Below are 21,784 nucleotides of genomic sequence, written 5' to 3'. Positions count from 1 at the left end.
ACACATTCACACACTCACACGCACAAATGCATGCACTCACATACCCAGCACGCACGCACACACATCCAACACACACACTCAACACGCACTCACACACACACACACACACACAGACACACTCACAGACACACTCACACACACTCACAGACATACACACACACACACACTCACACTTCTCTTTTTCCCTCTCTCCATCAGGTTGTTGCCCCTGGTGGTGCAGTTTGGTGTGTTCCTGCTGGCGCATGTGCTGCTGCTGGTGGTGACTCTGGCTGAGGAGTTCAAACACGCCACTGCGCTACAGACGCTCTGCTGCTGGGTCCATGAGAACAACAGCGTCCGCAACACCGTCATAATCACCGCCATCGCGCTCAACTCCTGCATGGTCACAATGGACATGGTGAGAACACACACACATACCACACACACACACGTACCCCACACACACACACAGTTGTGTTATTTCAGTGAATTGTGCTGTGATCTCTAAAGCATTGGGGTCCCTGACAAAGTTTGCTACAAAATATAAAATTGTCTTATACTGTATGGCGAAAAATGCTACAGTATCAGTATTTGCCCAATTGATCTGCTGATACGTTACATCAATACGTCAAAACACTTTACTATTAATTAACCAACAAAATAAAAAAGTTATGTGAAGCAAACACTGTTCGACACAACAGGCCTACATTTGACAAAGAAACAACAATCCTTTAAAAAAAAACTACATACTGTCAAAGTTTGCTAACATGACTATTGTGGTATTAGCACTCTGTTTTAAAAATACATATAACATAAGCATCTAACAGAAAAAAAGGCTATACAGCTACATGATTAACTTAAGTTTTATGTGTTGCAATTATGAGGGGTCCTTGGAGAATTTTCCAGTCCATGAGGGGTCCCCGGCCCACAAAAGTTTGAGAACCCCTGCTCTAAAGACTAAAAAGCTGTTGGTCCCCACTAGGTATGGTGTCACTTCCTGGGAGGGCCTATGACCAATAGGAGCAGTGAGCAGCAGTCACCTGACCACTCACTTGACCAGAATCTGCTAAGTCTTTGCACACACCCAGAGGTAAGACATACATACATACACACACACACACACAAACACACACTCATATGTGTACACAAGCGCATGAATACATGTATACACATTCACATACACATTCAGGTAAGAAACATATTCATGTGGACACACGCACACACTGCAGACACACAGCCCCTCTAAGGCGTCTTACATACTCGATGTTCCCGACCGGTGGCGCGACAATGTGACATCAAAATAACGTAGATCTCTCTGACGCGCCAGGATTTTGGCCGGGAAGCGCACGGTAGCGCACCACTCTATTTTTTTCAGCTGAGCACGACAAAGCGGAAACCGGAAGATGGACTAGTTCGAGGGCAAGTGAGAGTTGCAGTTCGGAGGACTGTTTTGTTACAGTCGTGAATTTTTAATGGTTTGCTGGATAAGTTAACAAAGTTACCAGCGAGAGTCGCAACACCTGGAATTAAGAGGAAAGAATATAAAAGATTTATTTCCAACCAAAGGATATCTGCTAAGACAGGGGTGGGCAAACTGCGGCCCGCGGGCCGGATCCAGCCCGCCAAGCACTTTCATCCGGCCCGCTGAGCATTTCATTTGGTTATCAGGCTACTCGCTACTTTTTTCCTGCGATATAGACGACGTTGGTTAGCTTTACTGCAAACTGCTTTTCACTCTCCTTAGAGAACGTTTACAATGTCAATGTCAAAACATCATGTTAAATAGAGATAACATCATGTTAAACTAACTCTTAGTTATTTCCTTTGCAGCAGATCTAACGTGAACATGCGATCCATTTAATTGGGAACGCGTCTGCACTCACGAGAGGGAGAGAGAGCCGCAGGTTCCAGCTGGCTTGTCATTGTTGATAATTGATATCTCCTTCTTATAAGAAACTTTTAAAAGGAAATCATGAAGGCAGCAGTTGTTCCCACTACTGACCATTTAAAAAGTGCGAGAGGGCCATACCGTAGCAGGCAGAAGATCATTGAGAAATAAACGTGAATTAAAGCGACTGTCTTAAAGCAACATTGCACAATTTATACATTTGTTAAACAGCATAACATTAGCAGTATTTTTAAGCAATTAATATTTTAAAAGAAATATTTTGTCATACTAAATTATAGGCTATACATTTTTTTTTTTTTTTTTATGTGTGTGTCGTGTGACCCAGTGTGACCCAGTGTGGCCCTTGAGCCAAAAAGTTTGCCCACCCCTGTGCTAAGACCTGAACAAAATCTCTTTCCACTTTAGGAAATTACACAAACTCAGCCAACTGCTAGCTAAAATGTTTAAATTATTAAAATATCCCTCGGGATGAATAAAGTATCTATATATCTGTCTATCTATCTATCTATCTATCTATCTGCACACACCTTGTAAACTAGATGGTAATGATGGTAGTTGTGAATAGCAGCAACCGAAGTCTGAAGTATCATCATCACAGAGGCTAGCTTTTATCTTTTACTGTCTCTATGGCTTTTACTGCCATTGACGCCAATGCTACTGACGGCTTCTACTGTGTAAAGTAGGTAGCGATAGCCTTTTCACAACAGCGACATCTCTGTTCAGGAGAATATTGCAACTAATGGTGCGACCACTACGCGCGAGTATAAATGGTTACGCCGCTCCTGTGACGTCTCATTGAACATCGAGTATGTAAGACGTTTAAGGGTGGAGTAAGGATAAAGAAAGGGTGGGGTAAGGATGGAGAAAGGGTGGGTGGAGAAAGGGTGGGTTAAATGTAACGGTAGCCAGCTGGCATACAGCTGTGCAGTATGTATGTTGTGTAAATTCTAGGGCTGGGATAAACGATTATTTTTTAAACGATTAATCTAGCGATTATTTTTTTCGATGCATCGATTAATCTAACGATTCATTTTTTCAAGATTTTTCGAGATTTCGATTCGATTATCAATTATCTCCCCATTAATTCACTAATAGCAACTTATACATGTTTATTTACATCGCTGAATGAAAAAACATGAATCCTTTAACATTGCAATATATGTTTATTGCGCTTAAGATTCCAAAATAAAAGACTGAAGTGCAAGTAACTACAAGTGCAAAGTAATGTATTCTTAGTCAGAGGTAGCATTCAATAAAGTTCAGTAGGCTAGTGTATGTCTAATTGAGTGCCTGTCATTTTAAGACGTTCGTGTGGTAATCATGTGTGGATGCAATTCATAACGTAGTTCAAATAACAGTTCGTACTTCTCCTTTGGACAAGCACTTTTGAGTCTTGGAAAACACTTTTCCATTTCCATCGGGATTTTGCAAACAGAGTCAATAAAAATGAGCCCTGCATGATAATTAGGGGTTTGCACGGACGTCACGTTCTGGCCGGTAACCATGGTAACCCAGCACGTGCGGCCATATTGGCGATACTCAGTGAATGAAGTACAATGGAGTATTATGCACTTTGGATATCTTACGTGTCTAAACAACAGAAAAGCTCATCAAAATGCGTCTAAGATGCAAAGGCATATAGGACAGGACTTGGACCACAAGAAAATGCGTGATATTTCGAGAAATTACGGTTTATTGGCAGCGCAGATCCATATGAGTTGGGTGAGGGAGACGAAGTACCAAGTTCAACCACAAGCGCCCCCCTTCCTCTGATAACTTCTGACATTATTCTCCTTTCTCCCTGGTTTTTTAATAACTTTTGGAAGTCGATACCTACACCAGATGTTTTTTCTCAGTCGGACCTATTGGTACAACCTAAAACACGGCAATAATGAACCATTTTCCTTGACGATGTTTGGGATTTACTTCAGTGCCTAATGCTTTCTAATGAGGCGAGTATCTCCAATATGGCGACGTCCAGATCTGATGACACGCCGTGCAAACCCCTAATACAAGCAGCTGCAAGTAAGCATGCTAAACTTGACATCCAAACAGTATTCTAACGTTAGCTTTGAGATAGGGCTACTGCTTGATTGCATACTGTAACTTTACTTCGTTTAGTCTCCTCAATGTACTATGTTGTGATAAGACCTTAGCAGAGTTTACTTTAACTTTAATGCAGCGGTTTTGAACAAATTTGCACAGCATGGTCACGATGCTAAGCGGATTTAATAGCAATGTAGCCCACTGTGTTCTATGCAGTGCTTCTATGTGGCAACAACAATCGTGAATATTTTGTTAAATGCACATGCAGAGGAGGAGCAGCGGGCTCGTTACGAGAGAGAGCGGGCGGGGCGAGGAAAGGCTGTGTGAGTAAAAAGTGCAGCTCAATGAAATTATTTTATCTTATCTTTAATTTAAATAGCAGGCCTACAACATAGAACATCTATGTGTGGTGGCCGGTTTTGATTTCGTGGTGCCCAGCCACAGATTAGTCAACGTATGGAAAACACTGAAGGTGTAAAATTAAAAATATTTAGCAGCACACGTTATGCTTGACGAATCGACGCTCATATTTTGCGTCGACATATTTTTTGCGTCGACGTCATCGATTACGTCGACGCATTGTCCCAGCCCTAGTAAATTCGCTCCTGACGCCTTAAGAGACGTCCTAGTGAGAGAGCTCCGGGCTTGGGCTTGGGCTTTTAGCTCGATGGTTAGCATACTGGACTCCTGATCCGAGGTGCTGCTGGTAGTTAGCATACTGGCCTCCTGATCCGATGTGCTGCTGGTAGTTAGCATACTGAGGTGCTGCTGGTAGTTAGCATACTGGCCTCCTGATCCGATGTGCTGCTGGTAGTTAGCATACTGGACTCCTAAACTGAGGTGCCGCTGGTAGTTAGCATACTGGCCTCCTGATCCGTGGTGCTGCTGGTGGTTAGCATACTGGCCTCCTGATCCGTGGTGCTGCTGGTAGTTAGCATACTGGCCTCCTGATCCGAGGTGCTGCTAGTAGTTAGCATACTGGCCTCCTGATCCGATGTGCTGTTGGTAGTTAGCATACTGGACTCCTAAACTGAGGTGCCGCTGGTAGTTAGCATACTGGCCTCCTGATCCGTGGTGCCGCTGGTAGTTAGCATACTGGCCTCCTGATGTGCTGCTGGTAGTTAGCATACTGGCCTCCTGATTCATGGTGCCGCTGGTAGTTAGCATACTGGACTCCTGATCCGATGTGCTGCTGGTAGTTTGCATACTGGACTCCTGATCCGAGGTGCTGCTGGTAGTTAGCATACTGGCCTCCTGATCCGAGGTGCTGCTGGTAGTTAGCGTTAGCATACTGGACTCCTGATCCGATGTGCTGCTGGTAGTTAGCGTTAGCATACTGGACTCCTGATCTGAGGTGCTGCTGGTAGTTAGCATACTGAGGTGCTGCTGGTAGCGGGTTCGAGTCCGGTCAAGTGCTGGGCTGAGCCACTTGGTTAACACAACGCAGGTTACATACAGTAGATAAATAGATAGATACATAGATGGATACTTTATTGATCCCCAAGAGGAAATTCAAGAAAACATAAGGGTGGGGTAAGCTTTGTTGGTAAGCTCTGTCCATTTCTCTCTCTCTCTTTCTTTCTCTCTCTCTCTCCCTCTCTCCCTAGTTCTTTGTGTTGAGCGGGGTGGTGTCCATGGTAACGTGTGCGGTGTTCCTGCGTCTCAGTTCTCTACTGAAGCTGCTGGTCCTACTGCTGGTGCTGCTGGTTCATTCCTACTTCATAGAGGTGGCCCTCCACACGCTCTACCACGGAGAGGACAGGTAACACACACACACACACACACACACTGCTGGTCCACTCCTACTTTATAGAGGTGGCCTTCCACACACTCTACTTCAGCCACGGAGAGGAGAGGTAACACACACACACACACACACACACTTTATAGAGGTGGCCCTCCACACACTCTACCTCAGCCACAGAGAGGAGAGGTAACACACACACACACACACACACACACACACTTTATAGAGGTGGCCCTCCACACACTCCACCTCAGCCACGGAGAGGACAGGTGACACACACACACAGGTTCACTCCAACTTTATAGAGGTGGCCTTCCACACTCGTAATACCCCCTCCCCCCCTCTGTCACACACACTCGTAACACCCCCCCCCCCCCTCTCTGTCACACACACTGGTAACACCCCCCCCCCCCCTCTGTCACACACACAGGTCTCGCTACATGAGGAGGAAGGGTGTGTCCATCCTCTTGCTGGCCATGTTTGTGGTGGCGGTGTTCTACAACGGCCGACAGGTACGACTCACAATGTCCACTCACTCACACTCACACGGCCGACAAGTACGACTCACAATGTCCACTCATTTACACTCACACGGCCGACAGGTACGACTCACAATGTCCACTCATTTACACTCACACGGCCGACAGGTACGACTCACAATGTCCACTCACTCACACTCACACGGCCGACAGGTACGACTCACAGTGTCCACTCACTCACACGGCCGACAGGTACGACTCACAATGTCCACTCACTCACACTCGAGGGCTTCCCTGAACAGCCAATCGGGCTCTTCCCTGAACAGCAAATCAGGCCCTTCCTTGATGTTGATAATGGTGATGATGATGATGATTGCAACGGTGATGATGGTAGTGATATGGTGGTGGTGTTGATGTTAATTATGACATGAAAATGATGATGATGATGATGATGCTGATGCTGTTGTTTCCTGTGCTTGCTTGTGCAGTGGGAGGCGACGGCGCGTCTGGACTTCCTGTGGCGTCTGCAGGCGCAGCAGGAAGTGGAAGACATGCGGGAGTTGAGGGAGCACAACGAGTGTCTGCTGCACAACATCCTGCCCACCCACGTCGCGCGCCACTTTCTGGAACGCAACAGGAACGATGAGGTACCGCCCTAGTACCTCTACACACTCACACACACACACCCCTCTACACATGCCCCATTACCCCTCTACACACTCACACACACACCCCTCTACACATGCCCCATTACCCCTCTACACACTCACACACACACACCCCTCTACACATGCCCCATTACCCCTCTACACATGCCCCATTACCCCTCTACAAATGCCCTCTACACATGCCCCATTACCCCTCTACACATGCCCCATTACCCCTCTACAAATGCCCTCTACACATTACCCCTCTACACATGCCCCATTACCCCTCTACACAAGCCCCATTACCCCTCTACAAATGCCCTCTACACATTACCCCTCTACACATGCCCCATTACCCCTCTGTTTCAGGAGTTGTATTCCCAGTCGTATGATGAGGTGTGTGTGTGTGTGTGTGTGTGTGTGTTTCAGGAGTTGTATTCCCAGTCGTATGATGAGGTAGGCGTGATGTTCGCCTCCATCGCAGGCTTTAACGACTACTACGAGCAGAAAGAGGCGCGGCATGAGGGGGTGGAGTGTCTGCGGCTTCTCAACGAGATCATCGCCGGCTTCGACGAGGTCAGAGGTCAACCTTAGCAGAGCCCTATAGAGGTCAACCTTAGCAGAGCCCTATAGAGGTCAACCTTAGCAGAGCACTAGGTCGTGCTGATGCTGTTGTGTGCTGGTGATCGCTATAGTTACCGGCTGTGTCCCTCACTTTTTCTCTTTCTCCCTTTAATGCCAAAATTATCATATCACTGCTGACCTCACTAACACACACTCTTATCATATCACTGCTGACCTCACTAACACACACTCTTATCATATCATATCACTGCTGACCTCACTAACACACACTCTTATCATATCACTGCTGACCTCACTAACACACACTCTTATCATATCACTGCTGACCTCACTAACACACACTCTTATCATATCACTGCTGACCTCACTAACACACACTCTTATCTTATCATATCACTGCTGACCTCACTAACACACACTCTTATCATATCATATCACTGCTGACCTCACTAACACACACTCTTATCATATCACTGCTGACCTCACTAACACACACTCTTATCATATCATATCACTGCTGACCTCACTAACACACACTCTTATCATATCATATCATATCACTGCTGACCTCACTAACACACACACTTATCATATCACTGCTGACCTCACTAACACACACTCTTATCATATCACTGCTGACCTCACTAACACACACACTTATCTTATCATATCACTGCTGACCTCACTAACACACACACACTCTTATCATATCACTGCTGACCTCACTAACACACACTCTTATCATATCATATCACTGCTGACCTCACTAACACACACTCTTATCATATCATATCACTGCTGACCTCACTAACACACACTCTTATCATATCACTGCTGACCTCACTAACACACACTCTTATCATATCACTGCTGACCTCACTAACACACACTCTTATCATATCATATCATATCACTGCTGACCTCACTAACACACACTCTTATCATATCACTGCTGACCTCACTAACACACACTCTTATCATATCACTGCTGACCTCACTAACACACACTCTTATCATATCACTGCTGACCTCACTAACACACACTCTTATCATATCATATCATATCACTGCTGACCTCACTAACACACACTCTTATCATATCATATCACTGCTGACCTCACTAACACACACTCTTATCATATCACTGCTGACCTCACTAACACACACTCTTATCATATCATATCACTGCTGACCTCACTAACACACACTCTTATCATATCATATCATATCACTGCTGACCTCACTAACACACACTCTTATCATATCACTGCTGACCTCACTAACACACACTCTTATCATATCATATCACTGCTGACCTCACTAACACACACTCTTATCATATCATATCACTGCTGACCTCACTAACACACACTCTTATCATATCACTGCTGACCTCACTAACACACACTCTTATCATATCACTGCTGACCTCACTAACACACACTCTTATCATATCATATCATATCACTGCTGACCTCACTAACACACACTCTTATCATATCACTGCTGACCTCACTAACACACACTCTTATCTTATCATATCATATCACTGCTGACCTCACTAACACACACTCTTATCATATCATATCACTGCTGACCTCACTAACACACACTCTTATCATATCATATCACTGCTGACCTCACTAACACACACTCTTATCATATCACTGCTGACCTCACTAACACACACTCTTATCATATCATATCACTGCTGACCTCACTAACACACACTCTTATCATATCATATCACTGCTGACCTCACTAACACACACTCTTATCATATCATATCACTGCTGACCTCACTAACACACACTCTTATCATATCACTGCTGACCTCACTAACACACACTCTTATCATATCACTGCTGACCTCACTAACACACACTCTTATCATATCATATCACTGCTGACCTCACTAACACACACTCTTATCATATCATATCACTGCTGACCTCACTAACACACACTCTTATCATATCATATCACTGCTGACCTCACTAACACACACTCTTATCATATCATATCACTGCTGACCTCACTAACACACACACTTATCATATCTCTGCTGACCTCACTAACACACACACTTATCATATCACTGCTGACCTCACTAACACACACTCTTATCATATCACTGCTGACCTCACTAACACACACTCTTATCATATCATATCATATCACTGCTGACCTCACTAACACACACTCTTATCATATCACTGCTGACCTCACTAACACACACTCTTATCATATCATATCATATCACTGCTGACCTCACTAACACACACTCTTATCATATCATATCACTGCTGACCTCACTAACACACACTCTTATCATATCATATCACTGCTGACCTCACTAACACACACACTTATCATATCACTGCTGACCTCACTAACACACACTCTTATCATATCATATCATATCACTGCTGACCTCACTAACACACACTCTTATCATATCATATCACTGCTGACCTCACTAACACACACTCTTATCATATCACTGCTGACCTCACTAACACACACTCTTATCATATCATATCACTGCTGACCTCACTAACACACACTCTTATCATATCATATCACTGCTGACCTCACTAACACACACTCTTATCATATCATATCACTGCTGACCTCACTAACACACACTCTTATCATATCATATCACTGCTGACCTCACTAACACACACTCTTATCATATCATATCACTGCTGACCTCACTAACACACACTCTTATCATATCACTGCTGACCTCACTAACACACACTCTTATCATATCACTGCTGACCTCACTAACACACACTCTTATCATATCATATCACTGCTGACCTCACTAACACACACTCTTATCATATCACTGCTGACCTCACTAACACACACTCTTATCTTATCACTGCTGACCTCACTAACACACACTCTTATCATATCATATCTCTGCTGACCTCACTAACACACACACTTATCATATCACTGCTGACCTCACTAACACACACTCTTATCATATCATATCATATCACTGCTGACCTCACTAACACACACACTTATCATATCATATCACTGCTGACCTCACTAAAACACACTCTTATCATATCATATCATATCACTGCTGACCTCACTAACACACACTCTTATCATATCACTGCTGACCTCACTAACACACACTCTTATCATATCATATCACTGCTGACCTCACTAACACACACTCTTATCATATCATATCACTGCTGACCTCACTAACACACACTCTTATCATATCATATCACTGCTGACCTCACTAACACACACTCTTATCATATCACTGCTGACCTCACTAACACACACTCTTATCATATCATATCACTGCTGACCTCACTAACACACACTCTTATCATATCACTGCTGACCTCACTAACACACACTCTTATCTTATCATATCATATCACTGCTGACCTCACTAACACACACTCTTATCATATCATATCATATCACTGCTGACCTCACTAACACACACTCTTATCTTATCATATCACTGCTGACCTCACTAACACACACTCTTATCATATCACTGCTGACCTCACTAACACACACTCTTATCATATCACTGCTGACCTCACTAACACACACTCTTATCATATCATATCACTGCTGACCTCACTAACACACACTCTTATCATATCACTGCTGACCTCACTAACACACACTCTTATCATATCATATCACTGCTGACCTCACTAACACACACTCTTATCATATCACTGCTGACCTCACTAACACACACTCTTATCATATCACTGCTGACCTCACTAACACACACTCTTATCATATCATATCACTGCTGACCTCACTAACACACACTCTTATCATATCATATCACTGCTGACCTCACTAACACACACTCTTATCATATCATATCACTGCTGACCTCACTAACACACACTCTTATCATATCACTGCTGACCTCACTAACACACACTCTTATCATATCACTGCTGACCTCACTAACACACACTCTTATCATATCATATCACTGCTGACCTCACTAACACACACTCTTATCATATCACTGCTGACCTCACTAACACACACACTTATCATATCACTGCTGACCTCACTAACACACACTCTTATCATATCACTGCTGACCTCACTAACACACACTCTTATCATATCACTGCTGACCTCACTAACACACACTCTTATCTTATCATATCACTGCTGACCTCACTAACACACACTCTTATCATATCATATCACTGCTGACCTCACTAACACACACTCTTATCATATCACTGCTGACCTCACTAACACACACTCTTATCATATCATATCACTGCTGACCTCACTAACACACACTCTTATCATATCACTGCTGACCTCACTAACACACACACTTATCATATCATATCATATCACTGCTGACCTCACTAACACACACTCTTATCTTATCATATCACTGCTGACCTCACTAACACACACTCTTATCATATCACTGCTGACCTCACTAACACACACTCTTATCTTATCATATCACTGCTGACCTCACTAACACACACTCTTATCATATCATATCACTGCTGACCTCACTAACACACACTCTTATCATATCATATCATATCACTGCTGACCTCACTAACACACACACTTATCATATCATATCATATCACTGCTGACCTCACTAACACACACTCTTATCTTATCATATCACTGCTGACCTCACTAACACACACTCTTATCATATCACTGCTGACCTCACTAACACACACACTTATCATATCATATCATATCACTGCTGACCTCACTAACACACACTCTTATCTTATCATATCACTGCTGACCTCACTAACACACACTCTTATCATATCACTGCTGACCTCACTAACACACACTCTTATCTTATCATATCACTGCTGACCTCACTAACACACACTCTTATCATATCATATCACTGCTGACCTCACTAACACACACTCTTATCATATCATATCATATCACTGCTGACCTCACTAACACACACACTTATCATATCACTGCTGACCTCACTAACACACACTCTTATCATATCACTGCTGACCTCACTAACACACACACTTATCTTATCATATCACTGCTGACCTCACTAACACACACACACTCTTATCATATCACTGCTGACCTCACTAACACACACTCTTATCATATCATATCACTGCTGACCTCACTAACACACACTCTTATCATATCATATCACTGCTGACCTCACTAACACACTCTTATCATATCATATCACTGCTGACCTCACTAACACACACTCTTATCATATCATATCACTGCTGACCTCACTAACACACACTCTTATCATATCACTGCTGACCTCACTAACACACACTCTTATCATATCATATCACTGCTGACCTCACTAACACACACTCTTATCATATCATATCATATCACTGCTGACCTCACTAACACACACTCTTATCATATCACTGCTGACCTCACTAACACACACTCTTATCATATCATATCACTGCTGACCTCACTAACACACACTCTTATCATATCATATCACTGCTGACCTCACTAACACACACTCTTATCATATCACTGCTGACCTCACTAACACACACTCTTATCATATCACTGCTGACCTCACTAACACACACTCTTATCATATCATATCATATCACTGCTGACCTCACTAACACACACTCTTATCATATCATATCACTGCTGACCTCACTAACACACACTCTTATCATATCACTGCTGACCTCACTAACACACACTCTTATCATATCACTGCTGACCTCACTAACACACACTCTTATCATATCATATCATATCACTGCTGACCTCACTAACACACACTCTTATCATATCATATCACTGCTGACCTCACTAACACACACTCTTATCATATCACTGCTGACCTCACTAACACACACTCTTATCATATCATATCACTGCTGACCTCACTAACACACACTCTTATCATATCACTGCTGACCTCACTAACACACACTCTTATCATATCACTGCTGACCTCACTAACACACACTCTTATCATATCACTGCTGACCTCACTAACACACACTCTTATCTTATCATATCACTGCTGACCTCACTAACACACACTCTTATCATATCATATCACTGCTGACCTCACTAACACACACTCTTATCATATCATATCATATCACTGCTGACCTCACTAACACACACACTTATCATATCACTGCTGACCTCACTAACACACACTCTTATCATATCACTGCTGACCTCACTAACACACACACTTATCTTATCATATCACTGCTGACCTCACTAACACACACACACTCTTATCATATCACTGCTGACCTCACTAACACACACTCTTATCATATCATATCACTGCTGACCTCACTAACACACACTCTTATCATATCATATCACTGCTGACCTCACTAACACACTCTTATCATATCATATCACTGCTGACCTCACTAACACACACTCTTATCATATCATATCACTGCTGACCTCACTAACACACACTCTTATCATATCACTGCTGACCTCACTAACACACACTCTTATCATATCATATCACTGCTGACCTCACTAACACACACTCTTATCATATCATATCATATCACTGCTGACCTCACTAACACACACTCTTATCATATCACTGCTGACCTCACTAACACACACTTTTATCATATCATATCACTGCTGACCTCACTAACACACACTCTTATCATATCATATCACTGCTGACCTCACTAACACACACTCTTATCATATCACTGCTGACCTCACTAACACACACTCTTATCATATCACTGCTGACCTCACTAACACACACTCTTATCATATCATATCATATCACTGCTGACCTCACTAACACACACTCTTATCATATCATATCACTGCTGACCTCACTAACACACACTCTTATCATATCACTGCTGACCTCACTAACACACACTCTTATCATATCACTGCTGACCTCACTAACACACACTCTTATCATATCATATCATATCACTGCTGACCTCACTAACACACACTCTTATCATATCATATCACTGCTGACCTCACTAACACACACTCTTATCATATCACTGCTGACCTCACTAACACACACTCTTATCATATCATATCACTGCTGACCTCACTAACACACACACTTATCATATCTCTGCTGACCTCACTAACACACACACTTATCATATCACTGCTGACCTCACTAACACACACTCTTATCATATCACTGCTGACCTCACTAACACACACTCTTATCATATCATATCATATCACTGCTGACCTCACTAACACACACTCTTATCATATCACTGCTGACCTCACTAACACACACTCTTATCATATCATATCACTGCTGACCTCACTAACACACACTCTTATCATATCATATCACTGCTGACCTCACTAACACACACTCTTATCATATCATATCACTGCTGACCTCACTAACACACACACTTATCATATCATATCACTGCTGACCTCACTAACACACACACTTATCATATCATATCACTGCTGACCTCACTAACACACACTCTTATCATATCATATCATATCACTGCTGACCTCACTAACACACACTCTTATCATATCACTGCTGACCTCACTAACACACACTCTTATCATATCACTGCTGACCTCACTAACACACACTCTTATCATATCACTGCTGACCTCACTAACACACACACTTATCATATCACTGCTGACCTCACTAACACACACTCTTATCATATCATATCATATCACTGCTGACCTCACTAACACACACACTTATCATATCACTGCTGACCTCACTAACACACACTCTTATCATATCACTGCTGACCTCACTAACACACACTCTTATCATATCATATCATATCACTGCTGACCTCACTAACACACACACTTATCATATCATATCACTGCTGACCTCACTAACACACACTCTTATCTTATCATATCATATCACTGCTGACCTCACTAACACACACTCTTATCATATCATATCATATCACTGCTGACCTCACTAACACACACTCTTATCTTATCATATCACTGCTGACCTCACTAACACACACTCTTATCATATCATATCATATCACTGCTGACCTCACTAACACACACTCTTATCATATCATATCACTGCTGACCTCACTAACACACACTCTTATCATATCATATCACTGCTGACCTCACTAACACACACTCTTATCATATCACTGCTGACCTCACTAACACACACTCTTATCATATCATATCACTGCTGACCTCACTAACACACACTCTTATCATATCACTGCTGACCTCACTAACACACACTCTTATCATATCACTGCTGACCTCACTAACACACACTCTTATCATATCATATCACTGCTGACCTCACTAACACACACTCTTATCATATCATATCACTGCTGACCTCACTAACACACACTCTTATCATATCATATCACTGCTGACCTCACTAACACACACTCTTATCATATCATATCACTGCTGACCTCACTAACACACACTCTTATCATATCATATCACTGCTGACCTCACTAACACACACACTTATCATATCACTGCTGACCTCACTAACACACACTCTTATCATATCATATCACTGCTGACCTCACTAACACACACTCTTATCATATCACTGCTGACCTCACTAACACACACTCTTATCTTATCATATCATATCACTGCTGACCTCACTAACACACACTCTTATCATATCATATCACTGCTGACCTCACTAACACACACTCTTATCATATCACTGCTGACCTCACTAACACACACTCTTATCTTATCATATCATATCACTGCTGACCTCACTAACACACACACTTATCATATCACTGCTGACCTCACTAACACACACTCTTATCTTATCATATCATATCACTGCTGACCTCACTAACACACACTCTTATCATATCATATCATATCACTGCTGACCTCACTAACACACACTCTTATCATATCATATCACTGCTGACCTCACTAACACACACTCTTATCATATCACTGCTGACCTCACTAACACACACACTTATCATATCACTGCTGACCTCACTAACACACACTCTTATCATATCATATCACTGCTGACCTCACTAACACACACTCTTATCATATCACTGCTGACCTCACTAACACACACTCTTATCATATCATATCACTGCTGACCTCACTAACACACACTCTTATCATATCACTGCTGACCTCACTAACACACACTCTTATCATATCACTGCTGACCTCACTAACACACACACTTATCATATCACTGCTGACCTCACTAACACACACTCTTATCATATCATATCACTGCTGACCTCACTAACACACACTCTTATCATATCACTGCTGACCTCACTAACACACACTCTTATCATATCACTGCTGACCTCACTAACACACACTCTTATCATATCACTGCTGACCTCACTAACACACACACTTATCATATCACTGCTGACCTCACTAACACACACACTTATCATATCATATCACTGCTGACCTCACTAACACACACTCTTATCATATCATATCACTGCTGACCTCACTAACACACACTCTTATCATATCATATCACTGCTGACCTCACTAACACACACTCTTATCATATCACTGCTGACCTCACTAACACACACTCTTATCATATCATATCACTGCTGACCTCACTAACACACACTCTTATCATATCATATCACTGCTGACCTCACTAACACACACTCTTATCATATCACTGCTGACCTCACTAACACACACTCTTATCATATCACTGCTGACCTCACTAACACACACACTTATCATATCACTGCTGACCTCACTAACACACACACTTATCATATCATATCACTGCTGACCTCACTAACACACACTCTTATCATATCATATCACTGCTGACCTCACTAACACACACTCTTATCATATCACTGCTGACCTCACTAACACACACTCTTATCATATCATATCATATCACTACTGACCTCACTAACACACACTCTTATCATATCACTGCTGACCTCACTAACACACACTCTTATCATATCATATCACTGCTGACCTCACTAACACACACTCTTATCATATCACTGCTGACCTCACTAACACACACTCTTATCATATCATATCATATCACTGCTGACCTCACTAACACACACTCTTATCATATCTCTGCTGACCTCACTAACACACACTCTTATCATATCTCTGCTGACCTCACTAACACACACTCTTATCATATCATATCACTGCTGACCTCACTAACACACACTCTTATCATATCATATCACTGCTGACCTCACTAACACACACTCTTATCTTATCATATCACTGCTGACCTCACTAACACACACTCTTATCATATCACTGCTGACCTCACTAACACACACTCTTATCATATCACTGCTGACCTCACTAACACACACTCTTATCATATCACTGCTGACCTCACTAACACACACTCTTATCATATCATATCACTGCCTGCCTCACTTACACACACTCATATCATATCATATCACTGCCTTCCTCCGCTGTACATTATCCATCAAAGTGATAGTTCACTGTATCCTGGCTAACCAGGCTACAATGAACTGCTAAACTGCTAACCAGGCTACAGTGAACTGCTAAACTGCTAACCAGGCTACAGTGAAATGCTAACCAGGCTACAATGAACTGCTAAACTGCTAACCAGGCTACAGTAAACTGCTAACCAGGCTACAGTGAACTGCTAACCAGGCTACAATGAACTGCTAAACTGCTAACCAGGCTACAGTGAACTGCTAACCAGCAGTTTAGCAGTTCATTGTAGCCTGGTTAGCAGTTGACTGTAGCCTGGTCCTGGTTAGCAGTTTACTGTAGCCTGGTTAGCAGTTTAGCAGTTCATTGTAGCCTGGTTAGCAGTTCACTGTAGTCTGGTTAGCAGTTCACTGTAGCCTGGTTAGCAGTTCACTGTAGTCTGGTTAGCAGTTCATTGTAGCCTGGTTAGCAGTTTACTGTAGCCTGTAGGGCGTAACTAACAGTGAAATTAAACTTAAATCGGTGCATTAAACTCTTACCAAATCATTTTCAGAAGTGCAGCAATCTCGTAAATGAAGGTTTAAAATGCAATTCCTAAGAAATACACGTCCTTGCCGGATTAGCGATTGTATTTGCATGCCCATGTTTTAGGGACGTTGGAAATGAGCTTCAGTGGCCTCTTGGCCAGACGGACAAGCAGAGCAAATCCCAAATTTGCCAAAGGTTTGTATGGGTATTCCCAGACTGAGTTTACTGTACTCATTTGTCTTGCTTTCCCTCTCTCTCTTCATTTCTCTCTCTTTCCCTTTCTCTCTCACTCTCCCTCTCTCTCGTTCTCCTTCTCTCCCTTTCTCTCTCCCCCTCTCCTTCTCTCTCCTTTTCTCACTCACTCTCGCTCTCCTTCTCTCTCTCTCTCTCCCTCTCTCTTGCTCTGTTCATCAGCTCCTGGAGGAATCCTACTTTCTGGATATCGAAAAGATCAAAACCATCGGCAGCTGTTACATGGCCGCATCGGGCCTGTCTCCTGACAAGGTGAGCAGAGTCTCTGGGTGTTTGATTAGTTAGCCTTGTGTCATATCAGTCTCTGGATGGTTGATTAGTTAGCCTTGTGTCATATCAGTCTCTGGGTGTTTGATTAGTTAGCCTTGTTGATTAGTTAGCCTTGTGTCATATCAGTCTCTGGGTGTTCGATTAGTTAGCTCTGTTGATTAGTTAGCCTTGTTGATTAGTTAGCCTTGTGTCATATCAGTCTCTGGGTTTGATTAGTTAGCCTTGTGTCATATCAGTCTCTGGGTGTTCGATTAGTTAGCCTTGTGTCATATTAGTCTCTGCATTGGGCCCGTCTCCTGACGAGCAGAGTCTCTCATCGTTTGATTAATCAACCTGGTTTCATCCATAGACTCACGCTCAGTGGATCTCATTTTAGTAAAACCATATTACTATATTATTATTATTATTATATTTATAATAATAATAATAATAACAATAATTATAATAATATTATAACTATTTATAATGGAAAGACTCATGACAAGCCATAACAATGTGTGTGTGTTTTGCGTGTGTGTTTTGTGTCTGTGTCTGCGTGTGTATGTGTGTTTGTGTTTTGTGCGTGTGCGTGTGCGTGCGTGTGTGTGTGTGTCTGTTTTGTGTGTCTGCGTGTGTGTGTGTGTGTGTACAGACGTGTTCAGGTGAATGGCATCATCTCGGGGAGCTGGTGCTGTTTGCTCTGGCCATGCAGGAGACTCTGAAGGAGATCAACAGGAACTCACACAACAACTTCCAGCTCCGCGTCGGTAAGGCACACACTCTAAACACACACACACACACACACACACACTCTAAACACACACACACACACACACACACTTACACACACACTCTGAACACTCTAACCGGAGATTACCAGAGAAACCTTATTGCTGAATGAACTAGCCATGAAGTTGAACACATTTTTTGCAAGCCCTAGTTGGAATAGTGGGCTAATTCTCTGTGATATTTCAGAGGAGGCTGAGCTTCCCCTGTAGTCTTAGAGCAATTGCCTCTGGTTCTTTTATCATCTTTAAGATGTTTAGAATCATCATCCTCGTCCTCACCTTCATCTCAGGGATGGATTACTGCACGGGCCTACCGGGCCCAGGCCCAGGGGCCCAAGGGATCAGGGGGCCCTGAAGCCCAAGCCTTTGTATGGAATCATTGCCTCAATATCAACAAATCAGGATGTAGGCTATGAATCTGATTGAATTAAAGTATTGGCCATCCCCAAAATGCACCAGAAAACAGGAAATCACATCAAACAAATTAAAGATTTTCTGGGGGAGGACCCCCAAACCCCCCTTCCCACATATGCGACAATTAGTGGGGGGCCCTTAAAACATCTGGGCCCGAAAGTTCATAATCCGCCCATGGTGTCCAGTGTCCTGTCACATCTAGAAGCTGCAGTGTCCAGATCATCCCTTCCGTCAGGCCAGGTTAACCTGTGTGTGTGTGTGTGTGTGTGTGGTAGTCGCCCATGTTCGACGGTAAGGTTAAAGTGTCAGGACATGTCATGTATGTGTCACCACGGCGGACTGCTTGTAACCTGTGTGTGTGTGTGTGTGTGTAATCTCCTCCCCCAGGTATCGCCCACGGTCCGGTGGTGGCCGGCGTGATCGGCGCCACCAAGCCACAGTACGACATCTGGGGCCTGACGGTGAACCTGGCAAGCCGCATGGACAGCAGTGGCGTAAGCGGGCGCATCCAGGTGCCCGAGGCCACGCGCAAGATCCTCGCCAACTGGGGCTTCCTGCTGGAGCTCCGGGGCGAGATCTTCATCAAGGGCGTCAGCGAGCGCCAGGGACGCATCCGCACCTACTTCATCAGCACCAGCCGCCGCCAGCGGCCCGCCGACGAAGGGGCGGGGGGAGGAGGAGGAGGGGCGTTGAAGGTCCAGCGCGAGGGCAGGGCGAACAGGAGCGGCCGGTCGACCTTGGCAGAGGTCGTGTTCGGACTAGTGCAGGCCATCCAGAAGGAGAAGACCAGAGAAGTCAACGGAGGCTTCGGCCTGCCCACCAGCAGCCTGCAGTGCTGACCACGTGTGTGTGTGTGTGTGTGTGTGTGTGGTGTGTGTATGATCTTCATGTTACACCCATATACTGTGGGTGTGGTTGCTATGTGTGTGTCGGTAAGGCGTCATCATCCCTTTCCTACATGTCTGCTTGGATCGTTTCCACCGAGCGGTACTGTTCAGTTCGATACAGTACGGTACCCAATTATTTGCGTTTCCATGGTCATAATTTGTGAACGGTATCAAAACAACCAACCCGTACCGTTCCACTTTCCGCACCCTTCCGTTAGGGTACCATATAGTGCAGGGCTCTACAGTGCGCCCATTTCACTCGCACATGCGAGTAAAAATGATGCCGTGCGAGTGCAAAAAAATATTTAGGCGCACTGGTGCGAATGACTTCTAACCATGTCAATGTTTGTCTACAAAATACACCGCAACATCGAGAAGCATTACTGGTGCAGACCATAGAATCACGTCGCGAATGAAGCATAAAAACTACAACTCCCATCAACGTTAGCAGTTTCGCGTTGTGACTCGCTAGTAGTCGCTTCTATCAAATCCAAGAGTGCGCAGAAAAAGCGGAAAGTTAGACTAGCCAGCCAAGATGCAAAGATTGAAGAAATTAGTTCTTCTATCCACCGAATTCCTTGGATATAGGAGGAACAGGATGAGATTCTGAGAATGCAGTGAGAGAAGGAAAGGTAACCTAACATGCCTTTTAGCCCAGTTGACGTATTGGCTGCAATATGCAAAATATAGCTGTAGCGAACCGGGACAAAAGTAGCCTCCCGTAATACTCCCATTTTATTCAAAGGTAGAACGCTACTGACAACTCCAGGC

The 21,784-nt window shown here is 43.4% G+C and overlaps 1 protein-coding gene across 1 annotated transcript in view; it reads left to right on the top strand.

Annotated features, from left to right (window-relative positions):
* The window catches only part of si:dkey-206f10.1 (adenylate cyclase type 8), a 59,487-nt gene extending 38,250 nt beyond the window's left edge, over window positions 1-21,237 (top strand). Inside the window, exons 12-20 of the mRNA XM_042095146.1 lie at window positions 199-397; window positions 962-1,069; window positions 5,542-5,696; window positions 6,112-6,193; window positions 6,649-6,807; window positions 7,237-7,383; window positions 18,838-18,927; window positions 19,577-19,691; window positions 20,514-21,237. Coding sequence (XP_041951080.1) covers window positions 199-397; window positions 962-1,069; window positions 5,542-5,696; window positions 6,112-6,193; window positions 6,649-6,807; window positions 7,237-7,383; window positions 18,838-18,927; window positions 19,577-19,691; window positions 20,514-20,965 — 1,507 coding nt within the window. The 3' untranslated portion in view covers window positions 20,966-21,237. The remainder of the gene's footprint in view (window positions 1-198; window positions 398-961; window positions 1,070-5,541; window positions 5,697-6,111; window positions 6,194-6,648; window positions 6,808-7,236; window positions 7,384-18,837; window positions 18,928-19,576; window positions 19,692-20,513) is intronic.
* Window positions 21,238-21,784: the final 547 nt, after the last annotated feature.

Source organism: Alosa sapidissima, chromosome 6 (assembly GCF_018492685.1).
Source record: "Alosa sapidissima isolate fAloSap1 chromosome 6, fAloSap1.pri, whole genome shotgun sequence".
Lineage (NCBI taxonomy): Eukaryota > Metazoa > Chordata > Actinopteri > Clupeiformes > Clupeidae > Alosa > Alosa sapidissima.
The sequence above is the reverse complement of the archived record's forward strand: the minus strand, read 5'-3'. Positions and strand labels throughout refer to the sequence as shown.